At 43.9% G+C, this 19,915-nt stretch overlaps 1 protein-coding gene across 2 annotated transcripts; it reads right to left on the bottom strand.

The window, feature by feature from the left end:
* Positions 1 to 19: 19 nt before the first annotated feature.
* On the bottom strand, positions 20 to 15,960 carry LOC120035028 (polycystin-2-like). Of its 2 annotated transcripts, none has more exons than XM_038981778.1 (15): positions 15,000 to 15,960; positions 14,604 to 14,717; positions 7,154 to 7,287; positions 5,479 to 5,729; positions 4,962 to 5,186; positions 4,439 to 4,667; positions 4,027 to 4,197; positions 3,559 to 3,740; positions 3,237 to 3,357; positions 3,012 to 3,110; positions 2,582 to 2,703; positions 2,308 to 2,425; positions 2,038 to 2,201; positions 1,715 to 1,862; positions 20 to 1,426 (listed from the first exon to the last, which is right to left on the bottom strand). In XM_038981778.1, exons 1-15 carry the CDS (start codon positions 15,445 to 15,447, stop codon positions 1,196 to 1,198), a joined length of 2,757 nt encoding a protein of 918 aa, XP_038837706.1. In that variant the 5' UTR covers positions 15,448 to 15,960; the 3' UTR covers positions 20 to 1,195. The 2 variants fall into 2 exon arrangements, with proteins under 2 accessions (XP_038837706.1, XP_038837707.1); XM_038981779.1 differs by having other exon boundaries at positions 2,038 to 2,198.
* Between the last annotated feature and the right edge of the window lie 3,955 nt (positions 15,961 to 19,915).

The following is a 19,915-nucleotide window of genomic DNA, read 5'->3' as shown; positions in this document are numbered from 1 at the left end:
ACACACACCAACCACTTCATCGTTTTAGCATCACAACACACTTGATTTATTTTTCACACCTTTGATATACAGTATGTAACCACAAAAATCGTACAAAATAATAAGACTAGAAAATACTGCAAGGCACCGTACATAATAATACACACGAGGATCACATGACCCTAGATGCACTCCGAATCGAAGTTTGTTTCAAGTTACAATATGTATCATATTATACGTTTATAAGAAGGGTGTTTTGTAAGTCATTACAAAGTGATATAGATGAGTAATTATGACAGGATGAGCCACACTTGTAACTATATTAAAAGCAAATGAACGATCGAGACAATTTTTTCCCTGTGGAATATCAAGATGTGCGTGCGTGCATATACGGTGTAATCAAAACCAAAAGCCCTTGAGCTACGTACCCGCACAGGAAAAGCAATGATATGCCGTGTATTCTTAGAATATAAACAAAATGGAAATAGCTTAGAGGCTAATTCATTTACATCACATGTAATATCTCCAATATAATCAAAACCTTCATATACCCTTCATTGTGTCCAGCATCTTCATGTACCCTAATTCTTCATTGTATTCGCCCTTCATTTTAAACACTACAATCGTGTACTTGTGCTTGCACTGTAAGCTTTGTAAATGCATCAGGTCATATTTTGCTTGCCTTAAAGCATGTACCATCTTATAGATGGAGTACGTAGGACTGTTTTCAGACCATATGAGTCTATTGGGTGCGTTTCACTCACACTCTTGGATAGCTGAGGTGCTGTGCACGTGACTTTGCCATTGTGGTATCATATGTAAAGATTTCAAACAAATACAGAGGGATGATGTTGGGACTGTGTACTGGTATATAATGTAGAACACAACCAGAAAGGACATTTACACAAGGATATCTTCATTTGTGCGACAACCTATTGTGCCGCAACCAATGAATACAATCTCGAACCTCACTAAAATGTCTCTTAAAGTTACCCTTAGCCATTTTGGTTGCTCTCCGATAGGTCCAAATCCTTACTTAAAATTTGATTGCGTGACTCGGACTTCCACGATAATCTTCCATTGAGGTCAATGGGAACATTTTCAGAAAATTCTAATTGCATGCACACATCTCAAGTAAGGATTCGGCGCTTAGAACCTGTAAAAATACTAGAATGTCCCTTTCTCGTTACCGTGTAACTTTCTGGTGGGCGGGGTTTTACACGTGGCCACTCCCATTACCCCCAGCGTCCACCCCGTCAGTAGACAGGGAGGAGGAGGGGCGGGCGCTGCGGGGGCGTGGTTGGGCTCCTGGACCAATGGCAGTGGTGGGCTGGTGGTGGCTGACCTGTGAGACAGTGTCGTCAGACTCCCAGCGCTCTAGCTCCTCCCTCACCAGCCGCTCCATCTGCTCTCTCTGGACGTCCATGTCCCGACCCTGCCTCTCATCCTGGGGGAGGGGGAGAGATTTGATTTTATTAGTATCTTTTAGTCCTCATTTGGACTAATCTTCCAAGAGTCCTTAAACATTTTCACATATAACACACTGTTACAAACAGACATAATACACTAACATAAAGATAAATAGTCTAAAAGTCTGAGAGAGGGGGGGACAAAAGGGAGAAGGGAGATGTTGGATCGAGAGAGATGGACAGAAAGAGAGGGGAAGGAAAGATTTTAAAAAGTGTTTGGTGTGGGCGAGATGGGCATGTGTGTGTGTATGTACATTCCGTCTCACCTCCAGCACCCCCTCCAGCAGTTTTCCCAGCACGTCTCTCCTCTTGAGCTTAGCTCTCTCCATGGCCTCCAGCTTCACAATCACTGCATCGATCTTAGACACTATACTACCTATGGAGTGCTCCATCCGGTCAACACGACGCACCAGCCTGGAATAGAACAGAACAATAATGTCAATAACACGTTTAAATAGCATGCTATATCCATAGTTACGACACATGATTTAAAACATTTAAATATCAGGCACATCCTCTGTCGGAAACACACAGAGGACCTTTCAAAAGCCCAATACTTCAACTTGGCTGGTAATAGAACTCGACCTACACTTGAAACTCTTCGTAGGGCACGCCTCCTGAGCTGCTGCCGCGGCGACGGGAGCTGTGCCCGCTGTCCTCGTCATCATCCTCCTCTGAGTCGTCATGGCTACGGGGGAAGCTCCGCCCACTGGTGGGTCTGGGCAACGAGCTGCGCTCCAGATCCAAGTCCTCCTGGCCATATGTGCAGAGACACACTGAACATCTGCAAACGTGTGTGTGTGTGTGCAGCTCGTTGCCCTGTGTGTGTGTGTGTGTGTGTCTGTGTGCGTCCACTCACTCTCTCTTTCTCCAGGTCGTCCCTCATCTGCTGGTGTTCGTGCTCAGTCAGCTCCTGGTCCCCACCGTGGTCATACTTGGCAAATATGGCCTCAATCTCCACATCCGTGTGGCCCTTTCTAAACACACAAACAACAACACATTTAGTTGTACTATTACATGTCACGTGTGTCTTGATGTCTTTCTTCGTATGTATGTATAAATTAATTAAATAGTGTATGTTATTGAATTAGTCAGTGAAACCCCAGTTCGGTTTCAGGCACTGCAGCGGTCACCCTTTGAGGTCCTGGCGGAGCTCGCCGAAGTTCAGTTTCCCACCGGCCTGGCGCAGACTGTCTGAGATGTCATCCACAGTGGTCTTCTTCAGTCTCAGCTTCATCAAGGCTTTGTTACAGCCCTGCAGGGAGAGGAACAACCAACACTCAGACAAACTCAAGGACACCTATCAATGAGGTGAATGTTGTTGCCATTTTCATTCTGCATTTAGCAGTTATTCAGTACATGTTGATAATATTCAACAGTAATGTAAACTTACATTAACTTGAGCCTCCTTTTCAATTGAAGTCTTTACTTCATAGAATCTTAAATATCAGTCACCTACAAGTCAGCTTGCAGTTGTTTGAAATACTCAGCTACAATGACGCGTTAAGGGATCACATACACCTACTAGAACAAATAACCCCACATACCATTTGGGTCCCGTACCTTTTTAATGAGGTCCGTCATCTCCATCTCAGACCTCTGCTGGGACATGTCTGCCTTCACCTCCGAGTAGGTGTCATTGATGATGGCCAGGAACATATTCTACAGGGAGACAAAAGACAGTCAGAGCAAACTTTAATCTCTCGAGATAATGTAGATCAAATATTACAATATAAATGTATATCAATATACCCACACATTTATCAATGGTAGTATATCAAAACTCACCATGAGGATGAAGAAGATGAAGAAGACAAAGGTGATGAAGTAGATGGGTCCCAGGACTGGGTTAGCCTCCTCTATCTCTGAGAACTCAAAGTCTCCCAGGATGATGCGGAACTGGGTAAAACTACATGGAAAAGAAGACAAGAAGAAGAAGCTATGAAGAGGATAAGATGAAGCTATAGGGGTGCGTTACCATTATAGTTCCAATGGGTCAAATTCCAAACAAAATTCAAATCAATCTGGGAGCCCTGGTTGTCTACTGAGAACCTTAAGAACTGAGAATCTTGGAACCTGGGTTGATTCCAATCAAACCAATGTTACTTACATGCAGGCTTGGAAGGTACTGAAGTCGTTGACCTGGGTGCCAAACACCAAGTAGGCCAGTTGAGCGTAGGCCAGGAAGATGATGAAGAACATGATGGCGAAGCCGATGAGGTCCTTGGCACAGCGAGACATGGTGGTGGACAGCTGGCTCATGGTCTTGTTGAAGTTGATGAACTTGAAGAGCTGAAGAGGATAGATGAGCAGAAACCAGGTTAGAATTCAAGTGTCTTTGAATAACGTTATATCAATTCTATGTCTTTTTTTATTTCTATTAAAATCATGCTAATATAGTCTCCCTTTATGGGAGCATACTTTGGCTTCTGCCAACAGGTCTGGACCTTTATGGCACAGGTAGTAGTACCCTCATCCTGTAACCAACTGCAGAGTGTCTGGTTCAAGTTCTGCTCCTGGTCAATTCCCACTCAATTGCTACATTCAGCATGTCAATCTACCATAAAGCCATTCTTACCTTCACCCAGGAGAAGAGGACGATGACTGCGGCCATGTTGTTGAACGTAACCTGGAGGTGTGCCAGAGGCTCGAAGCTGGGGTGGGCGCTGTGGTTCTCCAGAAGGTCTTTGAGACGATTGCTCACCACGGACGTTCTGGTGATGTTGATGATTATGGCAGAAACACTCAACTGGAAAAAGAGGAGGGGGATATTTGGAATCTCAACACAACAATATTGGGATCACAAACCTCTTCCCTTTGTTCCAATGTCTATCCTAGCCTACCACTTAGAATGCATGTTCATTGCACTAACTCATTCTAAGTAGTATGGTAGTGTGGATACTGGAACAGAGCCCTTCTTTACTTGGGTGTTTCAGGGAGACTCCATCCCTTCCTACTCCCTGCTAGGGCAGCCATCTTGAATTACGTACCACAACGATGAGGACGTCCAGGCAGTTCCACACGCTCTTGAAGTAGCGCAGGCGGTGGATGCGTATCTCCAGGGCCTCCTCCACCACGTAGTACAGGATGAAGAGGCAGAAGGCCACCTCACACACCCCGACAAAGTAGTCCCAGCTGGACACGTAGCGAATCAGACGCACCGTCTGAAACTGCCAGGAAGTGACTACGCCTCCTGTAGCGGGGAACTCCACCACCAACCTGAAACATTCAATTCAATTCAAATGTATTTATCCCCGCAGTTAAGCAGACAGGTTAAACTGAATGAACAAGAGATATTCAGTATTCAGCCTCTAGGGTGAAAATCGAGGTTCAACGACACCAGATTGTGGATGAGGATGGTAACTAGAGAACTCCCATTGGATTGCATGAGTCATTGATCCCAACCATGGATGTCTTGAGAGCCTGAATTGAACCTATGTATCACCTATATAACCAGTGTGAAACAGTCCTAAGTAACATGTAATACGTATGTAATAACTCTGGGCTCTGTACCTGGCAATACAGAAGAGGTTGATGTTGCCGTTGTAGACGGAGAAGTCCAGGAAGACGGCTCTGGTTCCTCTGTCCAGCCACAGCTGGTGTTTTAGGGAGCGTAGCAAGCCGGCTGACTCATCTCTGGAACGGGCCAGGTCCTGGTAGTACCCCCCTCCACCGTAGGTAGCCACCTGGCCCCAGTAACTACTCCCATTCAGGCTGTTCTCCTCTGTGTACATCCACCTGGTGGAAAGACAGACAGACTCAGTCAGACTCATCATAGAGCCACAGTGAAACAGTTTGGCCTGGTATTCACTGGTGGCTATTGGTGAGTGACGTTATACGCCATACTTTTATCTGGTGGACAGCATCCATAATGTGCTTTCAGTTAACACTAGAGCACATGTTTTAACTAGTGCTTTGGTTTAGTCTCTAGCATTACAACCAATTGTAGCTTTATGGTTGCTTTCTTATACGTTACCATTTAACTATACTGTACATCTAACAGTAGTGCATAGTAGTTTAGTAGACGTACGCAGTTCCGTTCATGGGGCCAAAGGGGGCGCTGTCCTCGTTGCTAGGGGTGTACATGTTGTAGCAGTCCTGCACCTCGTCCCTAAGGTCCTCGTGCACGGAGCAGGATTCGTTGCGAACTTTGACCTGGCGGAGGCGGGGCACCCCCAGTAGCAGGTTCTCATAGTAGATCATACTGTGGTTCTCAGGGAGACTCTTGTTGTTGTACCACACTTCCCAATACATCCCGTTCAGGAAGGGACCCTCTGTGAACTGCATGGTGGAGAGAGAATTTCAACTGAAAGCTCTGGTGGTCTGTTAGGTTCTAACTAGATTCATGTAAATGCTCCATTGTTCTATTTGGTGTTAATTAATGTGATTTGAACTAAATACTTTTAAGTGTGTGCTGCTTAGGTTTTATGCTTCATATACACTACACAACAAAAAGTATGTGGACACCTACTCGTCGAATATCTCATTCCAAAATCCTGAGCATTAATACAGAGTTGTAGAGGAAAAGCTTCTGGGAAGGCTTTCCTCTACATGTTGGAACTGCTGCAGAGACTTGCTTCTATTCAGCCACAAGAGCATTAGTGAGGTTGGGCACTGATGTTGGGTGATTATGCCTGGCTCGCAGTCGGTGTTCCAATTCATCCCAAAGGTGTTCGAAGGGGTTGAGGTCAGGGTTCTGTGCAGGCCAGTCAAGTTCCTCCACACCGATCTCGACAAAGCATTTCTGTATGGACCTTGGTTTGTGCACGCAGGCATTGTCATGCTGAAACAGTAAAGGTTCTTCCCTAAACCGTTGCCACAAAGTTGGAAGCACAGAAACGTCTAGAATGTCATTATATGCTGTAGCGTTAAGATTTCCCTTCACTGGAACTAAGGGGCCTAGCCCAAACCATGAAAAACAGCCCCAGACCATTATTCCTCCTCCACCAAACTTGACAGTTGGCACTATGCATCCGCCAAACCCAGATTCATCCGTCGGACTGCCAGATGGTGAAGCATGATTCATAACTCTAGAGAACGCGTTTCCACTGCTCCAGAGTCCAATTGCGGCGAGCTTTACACCGCTTGTGTGCGGCTGCTTGGGCATAGAAACCCATTTCATGAAGCCCTGGCGAACAGTTGTTGTGCTGACGTTGCTTCCAGAGGCAGTTTGGAACTCATTAGTGAGACGATTTTTAAGCAATACGCGCTTCAGCACTTGGGGGTCCTGTTCTGTGAGCTTGTGTGGCCTACCACTTTGCGGCTGAGCCGTTGTTGCTGCTAGACGTTTCCACTTCACAATAACTGCAGTTACAGTTGACCGGGACCGCTCTAGCAGGGCAGAAATTTGATAAACTGACTTGTTGGAAAGGTGGCATCCTATGACGGTGCCACGTTGAAAGTCACTGAGCTCTTCAGTAAGGCCAATCTACTGCCAATGTTTTTTTAATGGAGAATGCATGGCTGTGTGCTCGATATTTTACACCTGTCAGCACTGGATGTGGCTGAAATAGACAAATCCACTAATTTGAAGGGGTGTCCACATACTTTTGTATTAATAGAGTAACTGGGGATGGGCAAAAGTAAATGCATTGACATCTTTGTTATACCATAACTAAGCACCAAGCTCTATTTTCCAATCAGACAAAAAGCACAAAGCAGGAGATTAAACCACTGCATCGCAAACCGGGGAATTGACTTATTACCTTCCAGAATTCACCCATAGTTGAGAGGCTTCTGAATGTGGCTGTGTCCCCCGGGGACAGTGGTGTATCCAGGAAGAGCTGGGACATCACCTTGGTGTAGTAGTACATGTTGGAGCCCACCATCCCATAGGTCACTACACAACACAAGATACTGTAAGAGTTTCTCTGGATGATATTATGGTGAATTTTCTTTTGTGTTTTTAGTATACCTATTCAGCATTTTCTAATAACTGTTTATTTCATACATGCTTGTATACATTACCAATGTTTAAAATAATGAATAACGGCATTAATGTTATACTATATGTTACTGTCATGCTACAGTTGTAATAGCCTATATTGTGTTTACCCCCATAGAGTCTATTGACACACCGGTGCATCAATCTAAGTAACATAATTTTAAAAATCCCCATCAAAATCCATCAGTTTAAAAGAAAACTCCACCCAGAAACTATCTTTTGGTATTTGTTTCATTTGTCCATTGTTGACATAGTCCCGAAATATTTTACTTGTCAGCAATAAAGTTTTCAAGATATGTAACTTTCAAAATACAGAAATCATCCCCGTATAATGCATTTTGCATCATATGATGCTGTATTTTAAGTCATATGATGGGATGATTTTTGTATTTTGAAAGTTACATATCTTGAAAACTTGATTGCTGACAAGCAAAACATTTTGGGACGATGTCAACAATCGACTAATCAAACAAATACCAAAGAATACCAACATTTTTGGGGTGGAATTTTCCTTTAAGCTCGAGATATCTGTTTTTTTGCATGGGCTATGTCTCAATCCACCGCATCCGCCTGTGGCGGTCTTCCGCATCTGAGGTGGAAAGTGGCAGAGCTAGAGCTCTGTTTGTCTGACCAGGAGACATCCCTAAAAAAGTTCATCTCAAGAAAACGTCTGTAGCGTCTGAACGGTTTGGCCTATAAACTAATATGACCACTCTATAGAAAGGTAAGAATCTCACGAACATGATGGCTTTCTTGGTTTTGCTCTATGACAAGTGTCATGGGACTCGTCTAAAGGTAACCCATACAAATGAAAGTATGGAGGTAGTTTTGTTCCAACAAACGTAAGGGGTTAAATATGTGTAAAAAAAACTAAAACATTGCCTGAGCTTTCGTATATGTCCAAGATATAGGACAGACACTTCCAAAACTTATGATACATTTTTTGACTGTCTTTTTTGCCATTTATGAATGTGTTATTCAATGCGTTTCTATGGGCTATAGTAGTAAAGGACAAATTCAATATATATATATATATATATATTTGGGGGGGATACCTAAAGGGGTCCTAAAATTTTAAATAAAATAGCTAAATGGTCCATGGTATGACATTCTTAAAACAACCCCCCCCAATGGCTTACACTTCTAAGAAATGTATACAACAATATTGTGAACTACATCTTTGTGTTGATCATGTGTTTCTCTCTCTGAGTGGTCCAACAGGTACAGTGAGAGCCAGTATTATACTGCAAGCTGAGACTTCATGTTAGCATCAGCTACCAAATCCTGGCCTACCGCACTGAGGCCAAGACCTGTTTAAGATGCCACTGAAAACAGAAAACGTATAGGGGAAAGGGGATAGCTAGTCAGTTGCACAACTGAATGCATTCAACTGAAATGTGTCTTCCGCATTTAACCCAACACCTCTGAATAGGGCTGCCTTAATTGACATCCATGTCATTGGTGCCAGGAGAGCAGTTGCAACCCCAAACATCTGTGTATACTTGAATCTGGTCAACCAGCTCCCATGCACAGGGAATAGGCTTACACTTCCACAAGCAGCAAAGTCACAGGGATAAAACGTATTCAGCGTTCCATAGTCAATACAGGACTAACAATGAATCGTACTACACCGGATCTGACGCTCGTCGGATGTGGCAGGGCTTGCAAACTATCACAGACTACAAAGGGAAGCACAGCCGCGAGCTGCCCAGTGACACGAGCCTACCAAATGAGCTAAATTACTTCTATGCTCGCTTCGAGGCAAGTAACACTGAAACATTCATGAGAGCACCAGCTGTTCCAGACGACTGTGTGATCACGCTCTCCATAGCCGATGTGAGTAAGATCTTTAAACAGGTTAACATTCACAAGGCCAGACGGATTACCACGACGTGTACTCCGAGCATGCATTGACCAACTGGCAAGTGTCTTCACTGACATTTTCAACCTGTCCCTGACTGAGTCTGTAATATCAACATGTTTCAAGCAGACCACCATAGTCGTTGTGCCCAAGAACACTAAGGTAACCTGCCTGAATGACTACCGACCCGTAGCACCCACGTCTGTAGCCATGAAGTGCTTTGAAAGGCTGGTCATGGCTCACATCAACACCATTATCCCATTATCCCAGAAACCCTAGACCACTTCAATTTGCATACTGCCCCAACAGATCCACATATGATGCAATCTCTATTGCACTCCACACTGTCTTTTCCCACCTGGACAAAAGGAACACCTAGGTGAGAATGCTATTCATTGACTACAGCTCAGCGTTCAACACCATATTGCCCTCAAAGCTCATCACTAAGCTAAGGACCCTGGGACTAAAAACCTCCCTGTGCAACTGGATCCTGGACTTCCTGACAGACCGCCCACAGGTGGTAAGGGTAGGTAGCATCCACGCTGATCCACATCCGCCACGCTGATCCTCAACACGGGGGCCCCTCAGGGGTGCGTGCTGAGTCCCCTCCTGTACTCTCTGTTCACTCATGACTGCATGGCCAGGCACGACTCTAACACCATCATTAAGTTTAAGGATGACACAACCATGGTAGGCCTGATCACCGACTACGATGAGACAGCCTATAGGGAGGAGGTCAGAGACCTGGCCGTGTTATGCCAGGACAACAACCTCTCCCTCAATGTGATCAAGACAAAGGAGATGATTGTGGACTACGGGAAAAGGAGGACTGAGCACGCCCCCATTCTCATCGACGGAGCTGTAGTGGAGCAATTTGAGAGCTTCAAGTTCCTTGGTGTCTACATCACCAACAAACTATCTTGGTCCAAACACACCAAGACAGTCACGACAAAACCTATTCCCACTCAGGAGACTGAAAAGACTTGGCATGGGTCCTCAGATCCTCAAAAAGTTCTACAGCTGCACCATCAAGAGCATCCTGACTGGTTGCATCACTGCCTGGTATGGCAACTGCTCGGCCCCCGACCGCAAAGCACTACAGAGGGTAATGTGTACGGCCCAGTAGATCACTGGGTCCGAGCTCCCTGCCATCCAGGACCTCCATACCAGACGGTGTCAGAGGAAGGCCCTAAAAATTGTCAAAGACTCCAGCCACCCTAGTCATAGACTGTTCTCTCTGCTACTGCACGGCAAGCGGTACTGGAGCGCCAAGTCTAGGTCCAAAAGGCTTCTTAACAGCTTCTACCCCCAAGCAATAAGACTCCTGAACATCTAATCAAATGGCCACCCAAACTATTTGCATTGCCCCCCCCCCCCCCCCCCCCTTTACACTGTTGCTACTCTCTGTTTATTATCTATGCATAGTCACTTTAACTCTACCTACATGTACATATTACCACAATTACCTCGACTAACCGGTGCCCCCGCACATTGACTCTTTACCGGTACCCCCTGTATATAGCCTCGCTATTGTTATTTTACTGCTGCTCTTTAATTATTTGTTACTTTTTTTTAAACTTTGCTATTTTTTTTTACATAACAATTATTTTTCTTAAAACTGCATTGTTGGTCAAGGGCTTGTAAGTAAGCATTTCACTGTAAGGTCTACTACACCTGTTGTATTTGGCGCATGTGACAAATAAAATTTGATTTGATTTGATTGTGGTATTTTAAAGATGGAGGATTGGTTGATTTCAAGTTTTTAAGTATACGTTTTTCATGATGATTGATAAGAAAAGTATCGTCCAACCCGACTTATTCAGCATTCCATTGTAGTATTTTCTTATATGCTCTGTTGGACTGCATCCAGGTCCATATATAAGCTATATCTAGATAAATATACATAAACAGTCCAACATACACACATATAGCCCATATGGCTTATATAGATGCTATTTTCCAAGCCTCTATTTCATTGACTCCCACCTGGCTGAGAAACTGGCTGATCTAGCTCCATCTATCCAGCCAGGAAATGACTTCCTGATCCACCCAAAACCCCATTCTGGCACAGGAACACTTTCCCTCTCAGCAGCCGTGGTATAAGGAGTGGTGAAACTAGATTAATAGCATTCTGACTCTCGCTTGTGCTGTATTCTGGAACTTTCATCATCTTCCCACAATCCTATTCCCAAACGTACGATAATAGTGACTAAACTTTAATGGAAGTTCCTGGCTTGAGGGAGCTTTCCTGATACGCTGCCAGAGTTGTTTATCAGACCTAAGGAGATTGGAAAATTACTTTTCCGCGAGAAAAGCTGGTCAGCGGGTAAAAGTATCCACATGGACAGATGTCAGTATTAGTCCAAGCTAAGAGCAGCAGTTACATAGTAATACCACTTCAATATGTTTTCAAGAAAATACAAATGCGAGAGCACAAAAGTGCTATACTTGATAGGTGTATGTACTTTTACTACTACCTTATTACAATGTAATTATATTGGTTTGCCTATCCTATAGTTATTCTGGTTCATAAACTGGGTGGTTCGAGCCCTGAATGCTGATTGGCTGACAGACGTGGTATATCAGACCGTATACCACAGGTATGACAGGCCACGGAAGGAGAGTTGTATGGCATTGAAGCTCGTCTGGAGGTTTGTTAACACAGTGTCCAAAGAAGGGCCAGAAGTATACAGAATGGTGTCGTCTGCGTAGAGGTGAATCAGAGAATCACCAGCAGCAAGTGCGACATCATTGATGTATACAGAGAAGAGAGTCGGCCCGGGAATTGAACCCTGTGGCATCCCCATAGAGACTGCCAGAGGTCCGGACAACAGGCCCTCCGATTTGACACACTGAACTCTATCAGAGAAGTAGTTGGGGAACCAGGCGAGGCAGTCATTTGAGAAACCAAGGCTGTTGAGTCTGCCGATAAGAATGTGGTGATTGACAGAGTCGAAAGCCTTGGCCAGGTCGATGAATACGGCTGCACAGTATTGTCTCTTATCGATGGCAGTTATGATATTGTTTAGTACCTTGAGCGTGGCTGAGTTGCACCCATGACCAGCTCGGAAGCCAGATTGCATAGCGGAGAAGGTACGGTGGGATTCGAAATGGTCGGTAATCTGTTTATTAACTTGGCTTTCGAAGACCTTAGAAAGGCAGGGTAGCCTATAGGTCTGTAACAGTTTGGGTCTAGAGTGTCTCCCCCTTTGAAAAGATTGATGACCACGGCAGCTTTAGAGAGGTTAGAGAGGTTGAACAGGCTAGTAATAGGGGTTGCAACAATTTCGGCAGATAATTTTGGAAAGAAAGGGTCCAGATTGTCTAGCCCGGCTGATTTGTAGGGGTCCAGATTTTGCAGCTCTTTCAGAACATCAGCTATCTGGAATTGGGTGAAGGAGAAATGGGAGAGGCTTGGGCGAGTTGCTGTGGGGGGTGCAGGGCAGTTGACCGGGGTCGGGGTAGCCAGGTTGAAAGCATGGCCAGCCGTAGAAAAATGCTTATGGAAATTCTCAAATATAGTGGATTTATCGGTGGTGACGGTGTTTCCTAGCCTCAGAGCAGTGGGCAGCTGGGAGGAGGTGCTCTTATTCTACATGGACTTTACAGTGTCCCAGAACTTTTTTGAGTGTGTGCTACAGGATGCAAATTTCTGCTTGAAAAAGCTAGCCTTTGCTTTCCTAACTGCTTGTGTATATTGGTTCCTAACTTCCCTGAAAGGTTGCATATCACGGGGGCTATTTGATGCTAATGCAGTACGCCACAGGATGTTTTTGTGCTGGTCAAGGGCAGTTAGGTCTGGAGTGAACCAAGGGCTATATCTGTTCCTGGTTCTAAATTTTTTGAATGGGGCATGCTTATTTACGATGGTGAGGAAGGCACTTTTAAAGAATAAAAAGGCATCCTCAACTGATGGGATGAGGTCAATATCCTTCCAGGATACCCAGGCCAGGTCGATTAGAATGGCTTGCTCGCTGAAGTGTTTTAGGGAGCGTTTGACAGTGATGAGGGGTGGTCGTTTGACCGCAGACCCATTACGGATGCAGGCAATGAGGCAGTGATCGCTGAGATCTTGTTTGAAAACAGCAGAGGTGTATTTGGAGGGCAAGTTGGTTAGGATGATATCTATGAGGGTTCCCGTGTTTACAGATTTGGGGTTGTACCTGGTAAGTTCTTTGATAATTTGTGTGAGATTGAGGGCATCAAGTTTAGATTGTAGGATGGCCGGGGTGTTAAGCATGTCTCAGTTTAGGTCACCTAGCAGCACGAGCTCTGAAGATAGATGGGGGGCAATCAATTCACATATGGTGTCCAGGGCACAGCTAGGGGCAGAGGGTGGTCTATAGCAAGCGGCAACGGTGAGAGACTTGTTTCTGGAAAGGTGATTTTTAGAAGTAGAAGCTCGAATTGTTTGGGCACAGACCTGGATAGTATGACAGAACTCTGCAGGCTATCTCTGCAGTAGATTACCACTCCGCCCCCTTTGGCAGTTCTATCTTGTTGGAAAATGTTATAGTTAGGGATGAAAATGTCAGGGTTTTTGGTGGTCAACCTAAGCCAGGATTCAGACACGGCTAGGACATCCGGGTTGGCAGAGTGTGCTAAGGCAGTGAATAAAACAAACTTGGGGAGGAGGCTTCTAATGTTAACATGCATGAAACCAAGGCTTTTACGGTTACAGAAGTCAACAAATGAGAGCGCCTGGGGAATGGGAGTGGAGCTAGGCCTGGATTAACCTCTACATCACCAGAGGAACAGAGGAGGAGTAGGATAAGGGTACGGCTAAAGGCTATAAGAACTGGTCGTCTAGTACTTTCGGAACAGAGAGTAAAAGGAGCAGGTTTCTGGGCGCGATAGAATAGATTCAAGGCATAATGTACAGACAAAGGTATGGTAGGATGGGAATACAGTGGAGGTAAACCTAGGCATAGAGTGACGATGAGAGAGATATTGTCTCTAGAAGCATAATTTAAACCAGGTGTTGTCACCGCATGTGTGGGAGTTGGAACTGAAGGGTTAGCTAAGGCATATTGAGCAGGGCTAGAGGCTCTACAGTGAAATAAGACAATAATCACTAACCAGAACAGCAATGGACAAGGCATATTGACATTAGGGAGAGGCACGCGTAGCCGAGTGATCATAGGGGTCCAGTGAGTAGTTAATCTGGCTGGAGACACGGCGATTCAGACAGCTAGCGGATCAGGGCTAGCAAGCTAGCAGAAGGGCCTTAGAGGTACGTCGTGACGGAAGAAGTCTGTTGTAGCCTCCTCATGCGGAGCCTCCGTGTGTGTGTGTGTGTATGTGTGTTTGTGTGTGTGTGCGTGAGTGTGTGTTTGTGTGTGGTACTTACAGATACACAGTGTGATGAGGAAGATGACGTAGGTGACCATTTCTCTCAGGACGTTCCTCAGGTACCTCTCTCTGCTGCTGTCACTGTCCTCCATCAGCTGAGTACCCCATAGAACTGGGGGAAAAACAATTTCAACACCCACATTAGTATCCTTCCTTAACCATCAATGCTCGGCTTGAGATGCCAGTGCATTACCAAGGAGGGCATCTACAGGTGTGTGTTGACCTAAGTGGTGTATGGAACAGTGTGGAAGAATGGCCAGAGAGGTGTTTGAGCCAATGACCCAGGTCTCTACAAGTTAAAGGGCAAGTGCACTACCTCCTGTGTCATAAAGGTCCAGACCTCTTGGCAGCTGTAGTGTTCTTCATACAAGGAGGAAACGTAAGTGACACTAACCTCTTATTTTCTCCAGTATCCTCTTCCCACAGCTTTTGATGTCATGTCTGTCTTGCTGCAGGGCATCCACTGTCGGGGTCGGGTATAATCCACGGTGGATGCGGGTGCTGCTCCCTCCGGCGGTATAACTTCCCAACCCGCTGCTGCAGCTACTGCTGGAGCCCGTGGACACTGATCTTCTCCCCGGGCTAGCCGGAGGCCAATCGGCCCCCATCATCTCATCCTCCGGTTCGAACCCCGGGTTGTCCCGACTCCAGGCTTGTCTTGAGGGGGGTGATGGTGTGCCTATGGCTCCCCCGAGACCCAAGTCCTGGTGCTGTATGTTCTCCATCTCAATCCCCTCGCTTGTGTCCAATCTGTGCGGCAAGGACATAACCGCTGCGCCCGTGGCGGACCTGCCAGCCTGATTCTGCTGCGGTTGTTGTGATCTCACCCGAGTCGAGCTCATTGTTAGTCCAATTCACTGAAAAGCTTTTAAAGGCCAGACTAACTACATTTACGAAGCGTTCAAATCAATTATGTATCTAGCCACTAACAAGTGCTATGTTTATGTCCCGCTTGACGCACATATCAGAAAGGAAATGTTTACGCACATATTAAAATATGTAAGAAAGTTGCCAAAGTTCAAACTCTGCAAAACAATTTCGGGAAACCACAGATTAACTAATTTTGATTATTTGTATATGTTCCTCTTCACAACAAATATACTTCGAAACGTCAATTGCTTATTAAGAAAGAAAAATAACACAACTAAAGTTTGCGTAGTTCTAGATCAAACTATTGCAAAAGTAGGTATATCAACAACAACAAATATATAGTTACAAAACTAATTTGTAGCCTAAACATTTACTAATGAAACTGAAAACTATCAACGAAATGCCTCGTTTATGGAAAAGAAGCCAAACACTTTCCTTGTCCCGGGCCAGCCATCTTGTTCTTGCTGTTCCCCCAAAATCTCACATTCTCATTTGTTGGAGACTCAGATTACATTAGAAATCATGGCGTCACAGACACTGTGGCATGCACCTCTGGAAAATACAGCATAGTCGAATGTGTAGGGTTGAATCACTTTGGTAAAAGACAATTTCACGTCTTAGAATTGTACAATATAGAATACAATAGAATATAATCAAGATGCGGTACATTCCATCATTATTAAACGAGTGAAAAAAAACATTTCAATATTTATTTCTACAGCAGTAAACTATAATTGGCTCAGCAAATACTATATGGCTCAGCAAAACACTTTTTTCTCCAAAGGTTTATATTAGTTTTTGTTCGTTTTCTGAGTAATTTCTATTCAGGATGAGTGTTTGCAGTGCTGTGTATGGAATGAGAATAAATAGCCTACTATTTAGAATGAATAAAATCACAATTTGTCATGAGTACATTATTTTAGGGCTAAATGCATGTGCCTTTAGAAACAAAGAACTATACTTTGTATAACAACGTATGTTTGGGTCTGGGGCTGCTAAGCAACAAGACAGTCCTGCAAAACCCCTGGCCAGGATTGGATTTGATTTGGACCCAATAATTGAGTGACATTTCTAAAGGCCAATCATATTTCTTTACATGAAACAATAGCATTTCTATTAGTACTTACATAGTTATTCGGTCACTTGGTGTGTTCTTTTCTAGCAACATTGTTACTGTATTACCTTTACTCACTGTTGTGTTATTCATGTCCGTTAGATGGCGCTCATTCTCCAGTTTTGATTTAAATCACCCACCGGCTCAATTCACAAGGGAGTTAAGAACTCAAGGTAATTACTTCAAGGTAACAATCAATGTTCAAGAAAGTACTCTTTTTTATATATAACTTATAACAAACGCACAGTATACCTTCGTTGTTCTTTACCCTTGGCATTGTTTGCTCAAGGACTGATAACTATACACCCATAGCTGTTAACAACATAGCTGTACTTTCCAATAGCTGGATTGGATTGATAGAGTTCCTTGACTGAATGAATCATCATGACTGATAAGATGTTGTGTTCTTCTCTCAGAACAAGTCTCTACAGTTCAGATAAGGAGAGAACAGCTGTGGTGGAACCGCCAGCCTGATACAGTAGTGTAGCCTGTACAGATGGTATGCTGTTGGAATTCAGGGTTGGGTAGGTTACTTTCTAAATGTAATCCTTCACAGTTACTGGTTACCTGTCCAAAATTGTAATCAGTAACGTAACTTTTGGATGACCCAAATTCAGTATAATCTGATTACTTTCAGTTACTTAAGAGGAATTAGAGGAAGACAAGAAATATCCATCAAATACATTTGGTGTGTCATCAGAGTGGTCTCTGACAGTGTGGTCAGACTCGTTCAGGTGGAACAAACTTAACTTCGCAAACATCCTTTCTGAATTTGAAAGTTATCTGATTATAATATGTTTTGCTGGTAATTTAACTGATTACACTTTGTTGTAATAAAATTACTCCCTAACCCTGTGTGTGACGATAACTAAGCAATATGTTATCCTTTGTTGGGTACTTGAATCATATTCAGTAGCAAGTAACAACATCAATAGGATATGGTTATTAGTGGTATATCTGATCAAGTTTTTTGGTGTAATCACTTTATCAATTACAACTTTATTCAAAAAAATGGCGGCGAGACAACCAAAGTCCTGGCAAACATTTTACTTTTCAAACACTGTCCCGCTTCAAAACAAACAAAATAATTAAGAATATGATGTAATATTTCCATATTATAGCTATTTGTCAAAACAAGGCCTCTGGCACACTCTAAATGTCACAATAGGCTCTGTGCTATATCACAAAGCACTGGCATGAGAGGGTTGTTTAATTAGCATGTATCAGCCTTCATAATAGATTTCCATGGGAAAGAGACTTCAGATCATTTTGCAGGCATGGATGTCAACAGTGCTGTCCGTGTTCTATCTGCAGTGACTATCCTCGTGATGTTATCTGATGACAAAGGTAGGTATCATCAATATAGAGTTGGCGGTAACTATTTACAAAGTGTGTTTTTTTCTCAGAGACTTTGCACCATGTGTTCTAAAGTAAACCTTTGTATGGGTTATTTTTGCATTTATCAAGCTTTGTGATGTCATGATGTATTCTTCACAGAATCAACTCTTTCTTTCTACAGTCCATCCCTAATGGTGATGTGTTTAGTGATCTAATTAGAAACAAGCATACCATGTTACATAACTTCCTTTACAAATGCAACACTGTGTAAGTCCCAAATGTCACCCTATTCCCTTGTGCACTGTTTTAGACCAGGGCCAATAGGGCACTGGTCAAAAGTAGTGGACTATATACGGAATAGAATGTCTATTGGGATGCACACATTGTGTGTAATGTCAAGAGATCTTTTCATATGATGTCATGCCATTAGGTTATCAAAAACATTATAGGTGAGTTGTTCATTGCCTTCAGTCAGAACAAACAAAGAACAAGCATTCTTTTCCTTTGATCAAAATATTAACATTTTTATCCTCGACAGGCAAAGGTGTTACAAACAGCCGCAAATACACTACATGACCAAAAGTATGCTCGTCGAACATCTCATTCCAAAATCATGGGCATTAATATGGAGTTGGACCCCCTTTGCTGCTATAACAGCCTCCATTCTTCTGGGAAGGCTTTCCACTAGATGTTGGAACATTGCTGTGGGGACTTTCTTCCATTCATCCACAAGAGCATTAGTGAGATCAGGCAATGATATTGGGTGATTAGGTCTGGCTTGCTGTCGGCGCTCCAATTCATCCCAAAGGTGTTTGATGGGGTTGAGGTCAGAGCTCTGTGCAGGCCAGTCAAATTCTTCCACATCGATCTCGACAAACCATTTCTGTATGGAACTTGCTTTGTGCACGGGGGCATTGTCATGCTTAAACAGGAAAGGGCTTCCCCCAAACTGTTACCACAAAGTTGGAAGCACAGAATCGTCTAGAATGTTATTGTATGCTGTAGCGTTAAGACTTCCCTTCACTGGAACTAAGGGGCCTAGCACGAACCATGAAAAACAGCCCCAGACCATTATTCCTCCTCCATCAAACTTTCAAATCAAATTGTATTGGTCACATACACGTGTTTGGCAGATGTTATTGCGGGTGTAGCGAAATGCCTGTGCTTCTAGTTCCGATAGTACAGCAAAATCTAACAAGTAATATCTAACAATTTCACAACATATACCCAATACACACAAATCTAAGTAAAGGAATGGAATTAAGAATATATAAATATATGGACGAGCAATGTCAGAGCGGCATAGACTAAGATGCAGTAGAATAGTATAGAATAAAGTATATACATATGAGATGAGTAATGCAAGATATGTAAACATTAAATAAACATTATTAAAGTGACTAGTGTTCCATTTATTTAAGTGGCCAATGATTTCTGTGTATATAGGCAGCAGCCTCTCTGTGCTAGTGATGGCTATGTAACAGTCTAAAGGCCTTGAAATAGAAGCTGTTTTTCAGTCTCTCAGTCCCAGCTTTGATGCACCTGTACTGATCTCGCCTTCTGGATGATAGCGGGGTCTACAGGCAGTGGCTCGGGTGGTTGTTGTTGTCTTTCCAATTGTCACTATGCATTCGGGCAGGTAGCATTCTCCTGGCAGATGGTGAAGCGTGATTCATCACTCCAGAGAACGTGTTTCCACTGCTCCAGAGTCCAATGGCGCCGAGCTTTACACTTCTCCAGCCAACTTTTGACATTGCGCATGGTGATCTTAGGCTTGTGTGCGGCTGCTCGGCCATGGACACCCATTTCATGAAGCTCCCAACAAACAGTTATTGTGCTGATATTGCTTCCAGAGGCAATTTGGAACTCGGTAGTGAGTGTTGCAACCGAGGACAGACGATTTTTACACACTACACGCTTCGAAACTCGGCGGTTCCGTACTGTGAGCTTGTGTGGCCTACCGCTGAGCCGTTGTTGCACCTAGACGT

This window comes from Salvelinus namaycush, chromosome 42 (assembly GCF_016432855.1).
Source record: "Salvelinus namaycush isolate Seneca chromosome 42, SaNama_1.0, whole genome shotgun sequence".
Taxonomy (NCBI): Eukaryota; Metazoa; Chordata; class Actinopteri; order Salmoniformes; family Salmonidae; genus Salvelinus; species Salvelinus namaycush.
The sequence above is the reverse complement of the archived record's forward strand: the minus strand, read 5'-3'. Positions and strand labels throughout refer to the sequence as shown.